This window comes from Hemitrygon akajei, chromosome 8 (genome assembly GCF_048418815.1).
Source record: "Hemitrygon akajei chromosome 8, sHemAka1.3, whole genome shotgun sequence".
Classification (NCBI taxonomy): domain Eukaryota; kingdom Metazoa; phylum Chordata; class Chondrichthyes; order Myliobatiformes; family Dasyatidae; genus Hemitrygon; species Hemitrygon akajei.
This window is the reverse complement of record NC_133131.1, coordinates 171,232,199-171,249,386: the sequence shown is the minus strand read 5'-3', so window position 1 is coordinate 171,249,386 and position 17,188 is coordinate 171,232,199. Positions and strand designations below refer to the sequence as shown.

General features: G+C 40.9%; 1 protein-coding gene across 2 annotated transcripts in view; it reads left to right on the top strand.

The window, feature by feature from the left end:
- Positions 1 to 17,188, top strand: part of arhgap39 (Rho GTPase activating protein 39) — a 610,426-nt gene that overhangs the window by 224,763 nt on the left and 368,475 nt on the right. For both annotated transcript variants that reach the window (XM_073055077.1, XM_073055078.1), the window contains exon 4: positions 1,688 to 1,735. In XM_073055077.1, the coding sequence (XP_072911178.1) occupies positions 1,688 to 1,735 (48 nt within the window). The remainder of the gene's footprint in view (positions 1 to 1,687; positions 1,736 to 17,188) is intronic.

Here is a 17,188-nt window from a genome sequence, read left to right as displayed (position 1 = left end):
CAACACAGGACACATCAAAACAGAGCCCAAAAGCAACAAAACAACAACAGCAGACTTTTGAAGTTTGATTCATGCATTCATAGAGTTTTAGAATTATACAACATGGAAACAGATCCTTTGGCTCAACTCATCCATTGCTTTCCTGAACTAGCCCCATTTGCCTGTGCGCCTCTGAATCTTTTCTATCCATAAGCCTGTTTAAAGGTGTTGTAATTGTGCCCATCTCTACCATTTCCTCTGTCTGCTTGTTTCATATACCCACCACCCTCTGTACAAAAGCATCAACCCTTTAAATCTACAACCTCATAGAACACAGAACAGTACAGCATAGGAACAGGCACTTTGGCCCACAATATTGTGCTGAATCAATTAAACTAGTAATCAAATGACTAACTAAACTAATCCCCTCTGCCTATACTATATCTATTTCCGTCCATTTTCCTCACATTCATGTGCCTATCTGAACACTTTTTAAAATTAATATATCTGCCTCTATCACCACCCCAAGCAGCACATTCCAGGTACCCACCACTCTCTGTCTGAATAAAAAATTGCTCCTCAAATCTCATTTGAAATTATCCCCTCTCACCTTAGTATTAGACATGCCCCTTACTATTAGACATTTCAACCCTCTCATTGTTATAAGACTATAAGACTCAGGAGCAAAATTAGGCCATTTGGCCCATTGAGTCTGCTCCATCATTTCATCATGGCTGATCCATTTTTCCTTTCAGGCCCAATCTCCTGCCTCCCCCCATATCCTTTCATGCCCTGATCAGTCAAGAATCTGTCAACCTCTGCCTTAAAAATACATAAAGACTTGGCCTCCACAGCTGCCTGTGGCAATGAATTCCAAAGATTCACTACTCTCTGGCTAAAGAAATTTCTCCTCATCATTCTAAGAGGATGCCCTCTGTTCTGAGGCTGCTCCTTTGGTCTTAGACTTTCCCACCATAGGAAATATCTCTCCACATCCACTCAAGGCCTTTCACTGTTCAATAGGTTTCAATGAGGTCACCACTCATTCTTCTAAATTCCAGTGCCATCAAATTCTCTTCATGTGACAAGCAGGAATAATGGAATCTGGAATCATTTTCGAGAACCTCCTTTGAAACCTCTCCAGTTTCAGCACATTCGGCGAGCATTGTTGGGCCAAATGGCCTGTTCTTGTCAAAAGTTTTCTGCTCACAATACTCAAGTGAGGCCTCATCAGTGCTTTATAAATTCTCAACATTATATCCTTGCTTTTATTTTTTAGTCCTTTTGAAATGAATGCTAACATTGCATTTGCTTTCATCGCCAAAGACTCAACCTGCAAATTAATCTTTAGGGAATCCTGCACAAGCCCTCTTAAGTCCCTTGCACCTCAGTTTTTTGTCCATACATTCACCCCTTCATATGAAAATACATATTCTTATCAGATTTGCTCCTGTGTCATGGCTGATGTTGTTAAGGCTGCCTTAAATTTGTGGCCTTTGAACAGCTCCATTCCCTGTACTATGGAGCTCCCACCATTTGCCCAATAAAGATATATTGTGTAATTTAGATTAGAATGTATTAGAATATTTAGAAGTCTTTTCTAACTAGTTGTTATAATTTGATTTAGTAGCTTAATTATTATATGCTGTTGAGAAAATAGTGTGCTAATTGTATACTTACTAAGTTTATGAAATCAATGTTCTTTCAGGTCTTACGACATGCAGCTTGAAAGTGAGACAGAAAGTGCTACCACATGGTAAGAAGATGGCAAAGAAAGATTCAGGCTATTTCTTTATGTGATTTATGATGTCAATAAAATTATACCTTACAGTTTTGTAATTTGTAATAAAGCATTTTTTTTTCACCAGGAATTAAATGTTAATTGATTCCCAATTTTAAACTCTTTGTGATTGGCTCTACCCAGATGGATTAACAGGCTCTTGAGTTACTGAGTATCATGGTAAACCCACAGACCTGAGACATCATTTACATGCAAGATAGCCCACATCAGCTGCTTAGCTGCCATAGGCCACTATCACAGCCGACACTCAGTGGCCACTTTATTAGGTACAGGAATGGAACCAGATGTGGTCTTCTGCTCCACTTCAAGGCTCGACATGCTCTGCGCACCACTGTTGTAATGTGTGATTATTTGAGTTACTATTACCTTCCTGTCATTTAGAACTAGTCTGGCCATTCTCCTCTGACCCTCGTTATCAAGGCATTTTCACCCAGAGAACTGGATTTTTTTTGTTTTTCACACCATCCCCTATGAATTCTAGAGACTGTTGAGTGTAACAATCCCGAGAGAGCAGCAGTTTCTGAGATACTCAAAACCACCCCGTTTGGCACCAACAATCATTCCATTGTTTAAGTCACTGAGATTACATTTCTTCCCATTCTGATGTTTGGCCTGAACAAGAATTGATTAAGTCTGCATGTTTTTATGCATTGAGTTGCTGCCACATGCCCACTGAGTGTATGTGCCCTCTTTATTGACCACAGACCCTGAGGCTGAATTTTTGGTGTTATTGCTCGTGATTGATAATTCATGAGTTTAAATTGCCACACCGTGTCTTCGATAAGGGAATGAGATAAAATGGAGCAGTGAGAGGTAAATAACCACAAATTATGTCCTCCAGATGTGGCTGGTTAGACCACATCAGAGGTATTGCATTCAATTCTGGTTGCCCCATTATTGGGAGGATGCAGAAGCTAAGGGTCCTGAAGTTGGGTCTCGACCCAAAACGTTGACTGTTTAGTCCCTTTCATAGATGCTGCCTGACCTGTTGAGTTCCTGCAGCACTTTGTGTGTGTATTGGTCAAGATATCCAGCAACTGCAGAATCTCATGTGTTTATGTTGAAGCCTCAGAAGAGATTTATTAGGGTGCTGCCTGGATTAGAAGGCATATACTTTCAGGAGAAGTTGGTCGAACTTAGGTTGTTTTCTTTGGAGCTGCGAAGGCTGAGGGGAGATCTGATAGAAGTTTATAAAATTATAAGAGCCATAGATAGACTTTTTCCCAGGCTGGGAAGTTCAAATTTTGGAGGGCATAGCTTCAAGGTACTTACGGCCTGTTACGCCACTGGTGTTTAGGGCATCAATGAAGGTCCTCCTCTCTGGCAGTGTTCAGGGCTTCCGTCATCGTGCCAGTAGCTTCTTCTCGGTTTTCACTACTGTCAGCCATGCAAGTTCCTGGTGGAGACTCAAGAATACTGTTGCACTCAGATGTGGAAGTATTTCTGTTCACAGAAGAATTTTGTTTTATGAGTCAGAGTTGTTAACCCTGAGCTGAACACCCAAACCTGGAGGATTGGTAGACCACTCTTAGTCTGGCCTCTGCCTGTTTGGCATGGGTGACCATACCTTGGGCCAAAGCATATAAAGCTTTGACTTCATCCAGCATAGCTACCCAGGTCATTGAGGTAGACAAACTTCCAAGCCACGAAACGTTGTGGTCCTCTTGGAGGATAGCTTTAAAGTGAGAAAGGGAAAACTTAAAGGGGATTTACAAGCCATATTTTTATTTACACAGATTCTGGAATGTGCTGCTAGGGCAAGTGGTGAAAGTAGAGTCAGTAGCATTGTCTAAAGGGCATTTGGACAAGCAGCAAATAGAGGAATCGAGAGCATGTTCAGGCAAACGGGATTAGTCTGGAATTGCATCGTGGTCATCACAGACATGGTAACTTGGCTTATTATTGTCACACGTACTGAGTTACAGTGGAAAACCCTGTCTTGCATAGCACCCTTTTAGGTCAATTTATTATACAGTGCGTTGAAGTAGTATGAGATAAAACAATAACAATGCAGGGTGAAGTGCTACAGTACAGATAAAGTGTAGTAAAAGTAGACAGTGAGGTGCAAGGTCAGAACAATTTAGATTGTGAGGTCAACAGTCCATCTTATACTAGGGGGACTACAACAGTAGTCTTACAACAGTGGGATAGAAGTTGCCTTTGACCCTGATGGGACATTCTTTCAGGCTTTTATATCTTCTGCCTGATTGGCGTGGGAGGAGAAGAGAGAATGTCTGGCGTGGGTGGAGTTTTTGATTATGCTGGCTCAGGGGTTCCCAACCTGGGGTCCATGGACCCTTGCTTAATGGTATTGGTCAATGGCAAAATAAAGATAGGGAACCCCTAACTGGCAGCGTCCCTGAGGCAATGAGAAATCTAGTCATTGTCTTGGAAAGGAAGGATACATGGTTCAAAGTTCAAAGTAAACTTAATATCAAAGTACATAAACCTTGAGATTCACTTTCTTGCAGGCATTTACAGGAAAGAAAGAAATACAATAGAATTTACAAAAAAATTATACACAAACATCCTAAGACTGACAAACAACCAATATACAAAACAAGACAAACTTTGCAAATGTAAAACTAATACTGAGAGCATAAGTTGTAAAGAGTCCTTGAAAGTGAGTCTGTAGGTTGTAGAATCAATTCAGTGTTGAGATGAGTGAAGTTATCCACACTGGTTCAGGAGCCTGGTGGTTGAAGGGTAATAACTGTTCCTAAACCTGGTGGTGTGGGACCTAAGGCCTTCTCCTCCTGCCTGATGATAGTAGCAAAAGAGGACATGGTAGGCTGAAAGGTGTGTTCCTGTACTGTCCTGTATTCTAAATGGATTTGAAGTATTAGTTCTATTGTAATGCAGCTGAATGGCAAGTAGACTTAGGGTGAAATGGTCCCCTAATGTTATATGAATATTATATTGTTCATATAATGTAGCTTCTTATGAACAATTTCTGTTAGTGTATTATCTGTTAGCCTAAGGGTCAAGCAGAAACTTCTCTAATAAACTTTATGTTTCCTGACTGTTCAGCTAATGGAATAATAAATGTCTTTACAAGACTACATTATTTGGGATAGAACCTCAGATCTGGTTTATCACAAGTAAAACTGACCCTCGTCAGATCATCAGAGTTGCAGAATCTCTATTATAAAGAAATGCAGCTACTACACTTTTTCAGGTACATCAGATAATGCCAGCTTTTCAGTACTAAATCGCTTGGTAATATGAAGCAAAGTCAGCCTGTGACCTGATATTTATACCCAGAGCTTTGAATAAACAGCAAGGACAGTATCTTGTATCTACTTCACTGGTGAACAAATTCAACATGTTGCCTGAAGCGATCAAAGCCTCATCAAAAATGACAAGGTAAATACATTCAGTGGCCACTTTATTAGGAACCTCCTGAACCTAATAAAGTGGCCACTGAGTGTACATTTGTAGTCTTCTGCTGCTGTAGCCCATCCTCTTCTAGGTTCAATGTGTTGTGCATTCAGAGATACTCTTCTGCACAGCACTGTTGTAACATGTGGTAATTTGAGTTACTGTTGCCTTCCTGTCAGTTTGGACCAATTTTGCCATTCTCCTCTGATCTCTCTTATTAACAAGGTGTTTTCACCCACGGAACTGCTGCTCACCAGAGATTTTTTGTTTCTCACACCATTCTCTGTAAACTCTAGAGACTTGTGCATGAAAATCACAAGAGATCAGTGGCTTTGGAGATACTCAAACCACCCCATCTGGCACCAATAATCATTCCATGGTCAAGGTCACTTTGATCACATTTCTTCCCCATTCTGATATTTGGTCTGAACAACAAATGTTATCTGCATGATTTTATGCATTGAGTAGCTGCCCCGTGATCAGCTGATTAGATATTTGCATGAATGAGCAGGTGTATCTAATAAAGTGGCCACTGTGTATGTAAGTGAAAGGTCAATGTGGAGAGTGACTTTGAATTAAATTAGGAGTTAGACAGATTTAAACAAAAAAAGGCAAATTTAAGATTGAACACAGATTCTGCAGATATTGGAAATCTAGGATAACACACAAAATGCTTGAGGAATTCAGCTGGTCTTATGGTCTCTATGGAAAGGAATAAAGGATCAATATTTCGGGCTGCGACCCTTCATCAGGACCTGTTAAAAGTTCCGTTCCATAGATGCTCATAACCTGCTGAGTTCCTCCAGTATTTAGTGTGTGTTAAATTTAAGACTGGAATCATTGAGATATTCTTACAATAGCAACACTGAGTAGACTCTATTGTAGTGAAAAGTAATGGAATAGTTGTAAGAACTCATTAGTACATTAAGCTATTCCTAGGGGTTTGAACTAATAGCTTGAGTAGCATACTTTGTTAGAAAGAAAGTCTCACTTATTTATAGAATTTTTTACACCCTCAGGGCATTGAAAAGGATTTCACAACCATCTTTGTTCTTTTGAAATGTAGTAAATGTTATAAATTAGGAACCACAGCGAATACTTTAACTAACACCTATGTGACAGTAACATACACAGTGCTGGAGGAGTTCAGCAGATCATGGAAAAGAGTAAATAGTTGACATTTCGGGCTGAGGCCCTTCGTCAGGAGTCCTGATAAAGGGTCTTGGCCTGAACTGTCGACTGTTTACTCTTTTCCATAGATGCTGCCTGGCCTGAGTTCCTCCAGCATTTTGTGTGTGTTGCTTAGATTTCTGGCATCAGCAGATTTTCTCTTGTTTGTGATTCTCTTACCTGTGTGACAGTGATCAGATAATCTATTTCAGTGATGCTGTTGGACAGAAAACCACATCAAGGACGTACAGTGTATATAGAAAGGTGCTGGAAAAGGGCCAGTACCATCATGAAGGGTCCCACCCACTCTGCTCATGGACTGTTTGTCCCACTCCCTTCATGGACAAGGCTACGTAACATCTACACCAGAACCACTAGACCAAAAACAGTTTCTTTCCCAAAACAGTAATGCTGATCAACACCTCCACCCACTAACCCACCCCTCCACATCCCCAACCACCATTATTTTATCATTTCCTGTCAGTCACCTTATGTACAGGCACATCTATGGCTAGTGTCAGTTATTTATTGTGTTTTTTATTATTATTGTATCTTTATCTTACTGTTTTTTTTGTGCTGCACCGGATCTGGTGTAAAAATTATTTTGTTCTCCTTTACACTTTTCTACTGTAAATGACTTTAAATAAATTTGAATCTTGAAGATTGCAGGTGCTGGAATCTGGAGCAACAGACAGGCTGCTGGAGGAACTCAGTGGCTTGGGCAGGCTCTATGGAGACTAAAGGATGGTTAGGGTTTCAGGTTGATGCCCTGCATTGGAACTAAGAGGGGCGAGGGAAGATATTTGTTATGTAGAGGAGAGATTGAGGGGTGAGATGATGGCCCATGGTGACAGGTGGACCTGGGAAGGGGTGAGGGATGATGGCAGAAGGAGCTAAATGGGGGAGGGGTGGATGAAAGTGGAGACAGAGACTGAAGAGTGATATGTGGGGAAACAAAGGTTCACAGTACTGGAAACTAATAAGTAAGGGTGGTGATAATGATGTGGCCCAACTCAATTTAGAGGAAGAACACCATATATTCTGTCTGGGTAGCCTCCAATCTGATGGCATCTTTCTCCATTTCTGGCGACTTTCCCCCCCTTTCTTACCCTTTGTCTTTTTTTTCATTCCCCATTCTGGTTACCTTCTCACCCTCTTCTCACCTGTCCATCACCTCCATTCTCCTTCCCTTTCTTCCATTGTCCTCTGGGTCTTCCTACTAGATTCCTCCTTCTTCAGCCCTTTACCTTTTCCACCTATCACCTCCCAGCTTCTCTCATAATCCTCCCTCGCCCAGCCACACACCCAGCTTCTCCCTCACATGGTCTCACCTATCACTTGCAAGCTTGTATTCCTATCCTCTTCCCACCACCTTATCCTGGCTTCAGCCCTTTTCCTTTCCAGTCCTGATGAAAGGTCTTGGCCCAAAATGTTGACTGTTTGTTCCCATCCATGGATGCTGTCTAACCTGCTGAGTTGTACCAGAATTTTGTGTATCTCACTCAAGTTGCCCAGATGACAGGCAGATGGAACCAGATGGGGGGAGGAGATATGATGGGTAAAGTGTGTGGATGTTAGGTGGATGGAACAAGTTGTGGGATGGGGATTATAAATGGGTGATGGGTGGGGGAAGGTATTGGAAAGGAAACAAAAAGGGGAGGAGCAGAGGTAGGTAGGAAGGAGAGGTGGAGATGATGATGCAAGAGGAGAGTTAAATTGACCTGGACATCAAGTTACTTACCTTATGCCGATGGAAAGTATTGGCTAAAAATCTTGACTGAGTATTCCTCTCCATTGATGCTGCCTGATCTGCTGAGTGCCATCAGCATTTTGTGTGTGTTGCTCTATATTTCCAGCATCTTATGTTTGAGCTACTTACCCTGCTGTTTTCCTTTTGTGTCTATCTGAAAGAGCAGACAAGGGCTTAGTTTTAACCTTCATACAAAATCCCCACACATTGGAACACCTTACTGTTGTCCTGGTATTTCAGCCTAGATTTTAGGCTTAAGTGTCCACATTGAAATGTGAAGCCTTTGCCTTACAAAAGGTGAGGGTGAAATCAACTGAGCCAGGGCTGCCTCTATCCTTTCTGCTGATTGTATCGTTTAAATAGAGGGAGCCAACAGGGTCCATCCATAGCTGAATAAAGGTAATAAAATAATGTAAGTATTAAAGTAAAATTTATTATCAAAGTACATATATATCACCATATACTATCTTGAGGTTCATTTTCTTGCAGGCATTGACAGGAAAATAAAGAAATTCTATAGAATTTATGGGAAAAAACTATGCATGAAGACTGACAAACATCCAATGTACAAAAGAAGGCAAACTGTAAAATAAAAAAAGACAATCTGAGAACATAGGTTATAAAGAGTCCTTGAAAGTGAGTCTGTAGATTGTAGAATCAGTTTAGAATTGTGGTGAGTGAAGTTAGCCATGCCGGTTCAGAATCTTGATGGTTGTCGGGTAATAACTGTTCCTGGACTAGTGGTGTGGGACCCAAGGCTATTGTACCTCCTGCCCAATGGTAGTTGTGAGAAGAGAGCATGGCCTGGATAGAGGGGATCCTTAATGACTGGTACTGCTTTCTTGTGGCAGTGCTCTGTGTAAATGATATCCAAATTTAAACCAGATACCAGGCTGAAGGCCTCTTGAACCATCTGACTTTAGCCCTCCGTCTTATATGAATTTAACTCAGGACCAAGCAAAAAGTTTGTGTTGAGCAGTTTCCATATGAACTCTGTCATGGATGGTCCCAAGCCCAGCTGGGGAAGGAGGAGGGTTGGGCATAGAGCTAGGGACCCTATCTTGTGAAAAAGCAGTGCGACAGAAATGGCAACAGAAGCTCCAAAGACCTCATCTCTGGGAGAGGAAGGATCTTCAAAGATGGATTACACCTGGGAACAAATCAAAAGACTGGCCCAGGACAGAGGACTCTGGCGAGCTGTTGTTGGTGACCTGTGCTTAAGAAGAAGAAGTTTCCATTTGCTTCACATTGATTAGAAAGGAAAATTGTCTTTGAAGTGTCATTCTGCATACCAGACAACACTGTGTATTGTCTTCAGCCAAGCAAAAACAAATCAGCTGGACAACGGGCAGCTGGGTGCTTTGCAACAAGCAGTAATAGAATTTAAAATTACCACCCACTTCCCCATAAATTGATATTAAATATATATATAGTCTGTAATCTGCAGTGCAACAAGTCTTTTATTTCTTCTCCCCACATGTAATTTCATAGTTTCCAGTTCACTTGTATTAAATATTTTATTGCAGATTCAAGGTTACGAATTTCTTTGAAATATATTCATGCCATTCTATAGCCCAACTGCATTTCAAAGAAAACTTGCGAAGGAAGAGATACACTAGTTGTAATGTTTGGTTTCAGTCCGAGCAGCAGAATCTCCTAACCATTTTCCTTCAGACTCAATCTACAGTCTTCTGTTACGGCCATGTGCTACTTGGTTAATATTATTTTTTAAATCACTACCCTGATAAGTTAGAAGTATCCATTTAGAACCCACTAGTATTTAAGAATTTCCTTTGGGATGGATGTTGCCATGAATGAAATAATCAGTATACAAATAAAAGATGAGGGAGTTCACAACATTTCAAACTATTTTCCTGTTTTACCAGATTTCTGATTAACACACAGTACATGAAGGGATTTGAAGTTGAGATAGAGGTGGTGCAGAATGGAAGCTGTCTTTTCTGCCCAACTCATCCTATTTGGCTGTTTTTGCCCCATATCCTTCTAAACTTCTCCTATCCATGTACTTATTAAGTATCAAGGATGTAAAGTTGAAACTTTACAAAACACTGGTGTATTGGAGATTTGGGAGTAGTTGTATCTTGGAAAGGGTGAGCTGAAACTGGAGAGTGTTCAATGGAGGTTCATGAAAATGATTCCAGGATTGAATGGCTTGTCATATGAAGAGTGTTTGATGGATCTGAGCCTGTATTCACTGGAATTCAGAAGAATGACGAGTGACTTAATTGAAACCTATCGAGTGGTGAAAGTCCTTGATAGAGTGGATGTGGAGAGGATATTTCCTGTTGTGGGAGAGTCGAAGATCAGAAGACACAGCCTTAGAATAGAGGAGTATCCTTTCAGAATGGAGATGAGGAGGAATTTCTTTAGCTAGAGAGTGGTGATTCTGTGGAATTCTTTGCCACAGGTAGCTCTGGAGGCCAAGAATTTATATATATTTAAGACAGAGGTTGATAGATTCTTGACTGGTTAGGGCATGAAGGGGTATTGGGAGAGGACAGGAGGTTGGGGCTGAGAGGTAAATTGGATCAGTCATGATGAAATGGCGAAGCAAGCTCAATGGGCCAAATGGCCTAATTCTGCTCCTATATTTTATGATATGGTTTTTTGAATGTTGTTATTGTACCTGCCTCAATCATTTTTTCTAAGAGCACATTGCATGTAAGCATCTCCCTCTGTATGAAGAAGTTGCCCCTGAAGTCCTTTTTAAATCTCTCACATCTTATCTAGTTTTTGGTCCCTCTTCCCTGGTGTAAAATAAAGAAAAGTTGATGTATTATATTCACTCTATCTGTGCCTCTCATGACTTAAAACAGCTCTGTAAGGTCACACCTCAGTCAGGCCCTTGAGCTCTGACAACATCCTTGGGTGATGAGTACATAAAACTGTGTCATTGAAAAGTACAACACAGAAACAGGCCCTTTGGCCCATCTAGTCCTTGCCAAATCTAATGGAATTTCCATGATACATTGAAACTGAATTATTGGCTATGATGATGGTATCCGTAAGTCCTGAAGGACAATGGAATGTGGCACTAGAGTGACCTCTCCAGGTCACCAGCCTAGGCAAAAGGTATGGAGATCGTGGGAAGCTTGGTCATAAAGATCCTCCTCTCGGCCTCCCTGGTGTAGTCTAAATGAAAGTGAAGCAATGCGTTTAGCACCTGCTTGGCTGCAGGGACTGTTGGAAGGATGTTCTGTGTCGTCGAGCTGCCTCAGGTGCTCCACTCTGGATTTTTGCCTGGGTTTATTCCCACAGCCTTTGTCTCTCCCGAGGCTGCCCGCAATGTTGTGAGGCTGTTTACCCATAACTGGAGATCTGGTTCACAATGGGAAATATTGGCTATATTTACACTTAATATATGGACAATACATTTTTAAAGTGTTTCCATAATGTGTGAAAAGGAAGGACTGTAAGTCAAAGAAATCCTGGATTCCAAGGGATATTGAGAAGGGGAGACATGGCAGTTATTGAGGACAGAAAATGGTGGCTGAAAGAATACATACAAAACGCTGGAAGAACTCAGCAGGTCAGGCAGCATCCGTGAGAAAAGAGTAGCCAACGTTTCGGGCTGAGACCCTTCATCAGGGGGTCTTGGCCCGAAACGTTGGCTACTCTTTTCTCACGGATGCTGCCTGACCTGCTGAGTTCTTTCAGCGTTTTGTACGTATTCTTTGATCCACAGCAACTGCAGTTATATTTTTGTGTTTAGAAAATGGTGGCTGCTCTTCAAGTATATAAAAAATGTCAAGGGTAAATTGGATCCACTGATATTCTTCAGAAGATCAAGAATGAGGCATAAATCTTGTTATGAGGCATGCATCTAAGGTTCGAAAGAGTAATTTTTTTCAAAAGAGATGTGAAGGGTAATTTTTTTTTTTACACAGGGAGTGGTGGGTGGCCGGATTGTGCTGCCTGGGGTGGTGGGAGAGGCAGAAACATTAGAGACTTTTAAGAGATGTTAGATAGACACATGAACGTAAGGAAAATGGAAGGTTATGGATGTTGTGTTAGCAGAAGAAATTAGTTTAGTTGGCCATTTGGTTATTAATTGAATTAGTTCAGCACAACATTGTGGGCTGAAGGGCCAGTGCCTGTGCTGTACTGGTCTATGTTCTATTGCCGTTTAATTATTGAAGGTGTTCACACAATGTCATAACCAACTCTCTTTGAGGTAAGGATGAGTGAGAAAGTGAAGGAGAAAAATAAAAGAATGAACACAGGCAAATTGTGATCATCCTATACTAAAAACTACTTAAGTAAAGAGATGAAGCTCATTCCAGCAATAAGAGGTAGCCTATGAAATCCTCCACTATCACCACTGCCCTTATGTACACATGTCTTCCCTTACCCCATCCTCCTGCTATTCACCAGGAATAGGGTTCCTTATCCGCACCCACCACCCCACTCGCCTCCACAACCAGCAAATAATTCTCCGTAACTTCCGCCATCTCCAAAGGATTCCCACCACCAAGCACATCTTTCCCTCCCCCCCCACCCCCCACTTTCTGCTTTCTGCAGGGATTGTTCCCTATGTGACTTCATTGCCCATACATTCTGTCTGGGTCGTCTCCAACCTGATGGCATGAACATTGACTTCTTGAACTTCTGGTAATTACCCCCCCCCCCCCCCCCAACCATTCCCCATTCCTGTTTCCCTCTCACACGTTATCTCCTTACCTGCCCATTAGCTCCCTCCCCCTTCCTGGAATTCTGCCCTCCCCTATCAGATTCCCCCTTCTCCAGCCCTTTATCTCTTCCACTTTTCAACTTCCCAGCTCTTCACTTCACCCCTCTCCCTCTCTTCCAGTTTCACCAGATTGTAATTCTTCCTCTCCTCCCGCTCCTCCTCCTTCTGACCTCATCCTTTTTCTCCAGCTCGGCCCAAAATGTCGACTTTTCTCTTTTTCATTGAAGCTGCCTGGCCTGCTGAATTCCTCCAGCATTTTGTGTGTGTGTAGCCTATGAAATATTCAGGTTCAAGTGGTGTGACACCTGCTGCAGAAAGACTGAGAAGATTGTAGAATCAGCCATTCTACAATTACTGAAAATTCACTGAACAGTTATACACATATAATCAATTATGTCATAATACAAGCAAGCAGAGAAAAGTTAAACTATGAGAAAAATAACAATTTTACACTGTAATGAACATTCGCCACTTTGGGCCAGGATCCTTCATCAGAAAGAAAGAAATCAAGAAGATAGAAAGAAAAAGTGCAGAAGTCAGAATAAAAGGGTGGGGAAAGGGGAGGAGCACAAAACTTGAGGCTGGTAGGTGGATTCAGGTGAGAGGGGGAGAGATAGATGGTGGAAATTTAACAGTGGAAGTAGATAAATTCTTGAAAAGAAAATACTCGCAGGGACTTTGGAAAAGAGTAGAGCTGTTTGAATGACTCTTTAAGAACTGACACAGGTAGTATAGACAGAACAGTGTTCTCTGACATGACACTGCATAAAAATCAGGATACTGTTTGATGTGGGTGACATTTTCCCAATTTTTTTTGATGTGTGGTTTACTTTTTGATTCTCTTTCAATAGTGAGCATTGTGCGCCAGCCAGCTGTTCCAGTTGTGCTGTTTGGAAAAGCTGAGAGTGTTCCAAATATACAATGTTCAAATGATGTACTTTGTTCACTTTACAATGCCTTGTAAGTGGAATCATTACAAATGTAAGATTCTAAACGGAACACCCCAGAACCTAGCATATCACTTAATACAGATGTCTTTGTCTCTTTAACTTCAGACGGCCGCCCAAACCACCTTTGTCCCTGATAAATTCTACCCTTCTGAGTTCACTGTTATTTGTTCTTTCCTCTCAGCTGACAGTGAAGCAAAGAAAGGGATTATACTGCAGTGTCTATCTAACCTCGCCTCCGCTGTCCTGTATAAAAAATACTGCTTGCATGATTATATTCTCAAAATGATAATAAAGGTCACCCAATAGATGTATGAATAAAGTTGCATAGAATTTGTCTAATATTTAGAACTTAGATTTTCAAAAGAATGTACCACATAAAAGGTTTTTGAACAAAGTAGGAGTTCATGGCAATAAGCCTAAATATATTATATAGGCCAAGAATGGGCGAACTAAAGCACAGTGGAGAGGCAGAGAACATAGAACATTATGATAGGAACAAGCTCTTCAGCCCGTCATGCCTGTGCTGACTACCTTGCATGCCATATCTGGCTGTATATTACCCATATCCCTTCATTCTCTGTCTACTCAAGGCCTTTAAAATTTTGCTTTTGTATCTTCTCCCACTACTCCCCCGGGCAGCATGTTCCAGTACGGTTAAACAACTAATAGTGGGATGCAGCAGGGGTCAGTGCTGTCGCTTCCATAAAACCATAAGATATGGAGCAGAATTAGGCCATTTGGCCCATTGGGTCTGTTCTACCATTCCGTCGTGGCTGATTTATTATCCCTCTCAACTGCATTCTTCTGCCCTCTCCCCATAATCTCTGATGCCCTTACTAATGAAGAACCTATGAACTTCTGCTTTAAATATATCCAGTGACCTAGCTTTTGCATTCTGAGGCTGTGCCCTCCAGTCCAATCCTTTCCCACTGTTGAAAGTGAGAGCAGGGGGAAGATGGGTGGGTGAGAAGCTGGGAGGGGATAGGTGGGAGAGGTAAAGAGCTGATGAAGAAGAAAACTGACAGGAATGGAGAGTAGACCATAGGAGAAAGGACCACACGAGATTGATCTGTGAGTTAGAAACGTAGAAAACCTACAGCACAATACAGGTCCTTTGGCCCACAAAGCTGTGCCGAGCATGTCCTTATCTTAGAAATACCTAGGCTTACACATAGCCCTCTATTTTTCTAAGCTCCATGTATCCATCCAGGAGTTTCTTAAAAGACCCTGTTGTTTCTGCCTCCACCACTGCCACCGGCAGCCCATTCCACACACTCACCACTCTCTGCATAAAAAACTTAGCCGACATTTCCTCTGTACCTACTTCCAAGCACCTTAAAACTATGCCCTCTTGTGCTAGCCATTTCAGCCCTGGGAAAAAGCCTCTGACTATCCACACGATCAATGCCTCTCATCGTCTTGTACACCTCTATCAGGTCACCTCTCATCCTCCTTCGCTCCAAGGAGAAAAGGCCGAGTTCACTCAACCTATTCTCATAAGGCATGCTCCCCAATCCAGGCAACATCCTTGTAAATAATATAGCAATCAATATTGTCTGTTATTACCTTATGTAGTCTAGGTAATATATGATACTGGTTTAAGATTAATTTTCCACCTTTTGATCCCAGCTCAGTATATTTTCTATTGTACATCCTCGATGAGGTGATCTACCTTGCTGGGTATAGTGATACAGTTACTAAGGCTGTATGTATTTCCTGGACACACTCTAATTCCTGTTGCAAATACACAGTAATATAGTTGTCTATCAGCTAATTCTTTGATGTTGCCCAATTCCCAATGAATTATTAAATATATCTAATTGTACCTCTGCCGTCTCTTCCCTAGATATTTTAAAATGCATGGATGCAATCAGTCATGACCGATGACTTTAATCCAGTCTGAGACTCGGTTTGTTTAACGTTTCTCAACTTTTTAATAAGGTTATGCCATTTCTAATCTTACCTTCTGATACCATGTTCTTTTGGTACATTTTAAAGTTAAGATTGTAATTTTTCTTATGCTTATAATAACATAATAGCCCTATTCAGCTATTGCCTTCATGTTGGTTCCCAGAGGAGGATACAATATTTCCCTCCACCCCACAATGTCGTCTCTCTCATATTGTTGGATCAATATTCATCCACAGGTTATTCAGAAGTCAAGAATGAGGCATTAAACTTGGTGGTTATGATAATTTTATTAAGAGTTACAAGAACAAAGGAAAAACAAAGAAAATGAAGCCATGTTTGTCACATACTCAGACTAGAGATAACAACGTTCCAGTGTAAAGTAGCCAGATTCAAGTGGCATGATATCTGCTTCTGAAAAACTAAGAAGCTACGGTCCAAAAAAGTATGACAGTTACAAAGAGTCAGTAATAATGGGGCGGCTTGGTAGTGTCGTGTTAGTGCTATTACAGTGCCAGCAACCTGAGTTCAATTCCTTCTGGTCTGTAAGGAGGTTGTGCGTTCAGTCAAAGCTGATTTACCTGAGCATGAATTTGGTACAGCTTTTACATTCTCAGTGATGAGATTACCAATAAAACAAAATTTTGATAACAGAATAGTGGTTGCCAAAATACTTAATTAAGTAACACACTAGGTCCTGATTGCAGAATAAAATGATTGTCTACAGGTCAAACAACAAATCCAATTTTCTATCACAACAATGGATGCACACTATAACATAATTACTGAAGTTACTGAAATGTGAGTGTTGTCTCTGCTGCGTTCCATGTCTCTACTAATAAGCTTTGTCTAAGGTTCCCTCTTACCACAGTAGTGCAATCCACATCCCTGTTTACTAGTTATTAGCCCTCACTGTTCTTTCCCTTACTACATATGGTATATTTAAATCCTAGAATTATGGTAAAGTTTTCTCTGTCTGGAAACTCAGCATTTAAAATAATTTACATTATTTTCTACTTTATGTTGAATTCTGCAAGGTGAAGTCACAGGAAAAAGGATCTCAGGGTTGTATGTGGTGACATATATATATATATACTCTGATAATACAATTTACTTTCAACTTAGGAAAAACCCTGTTTGCATTTACCCTATGTGTACCATTCATAATTTTATATACCTCCATCAAATGTCCCCTCAATCTCATTCATTTTAGGGAATAAAGTCCTAGTATATTTTTAGTATATTCCTGTAGTCTTGAAAAATCTGGCATGAGCCAGCATGATGATACCCCTTTAGATTTTACATTTGCCCTTGTGTAGATTAGTGAACGATTTGAAATACTGATGGCATTTGACTTTTAGTTTAGGAGTAGTACTGATTCAGCACTCTGCTATATGATGTAAGGAAGTAGTAATTCATATTGATATTTCTGGGGGGTCCAGCTGAATTGAATTGAATTGACTTTGTTACTTACATCCTTCATGTACATGAGAAGTTAAAATCTTTACGTTACGTCTCCATCTAAATGTGCAATGTGC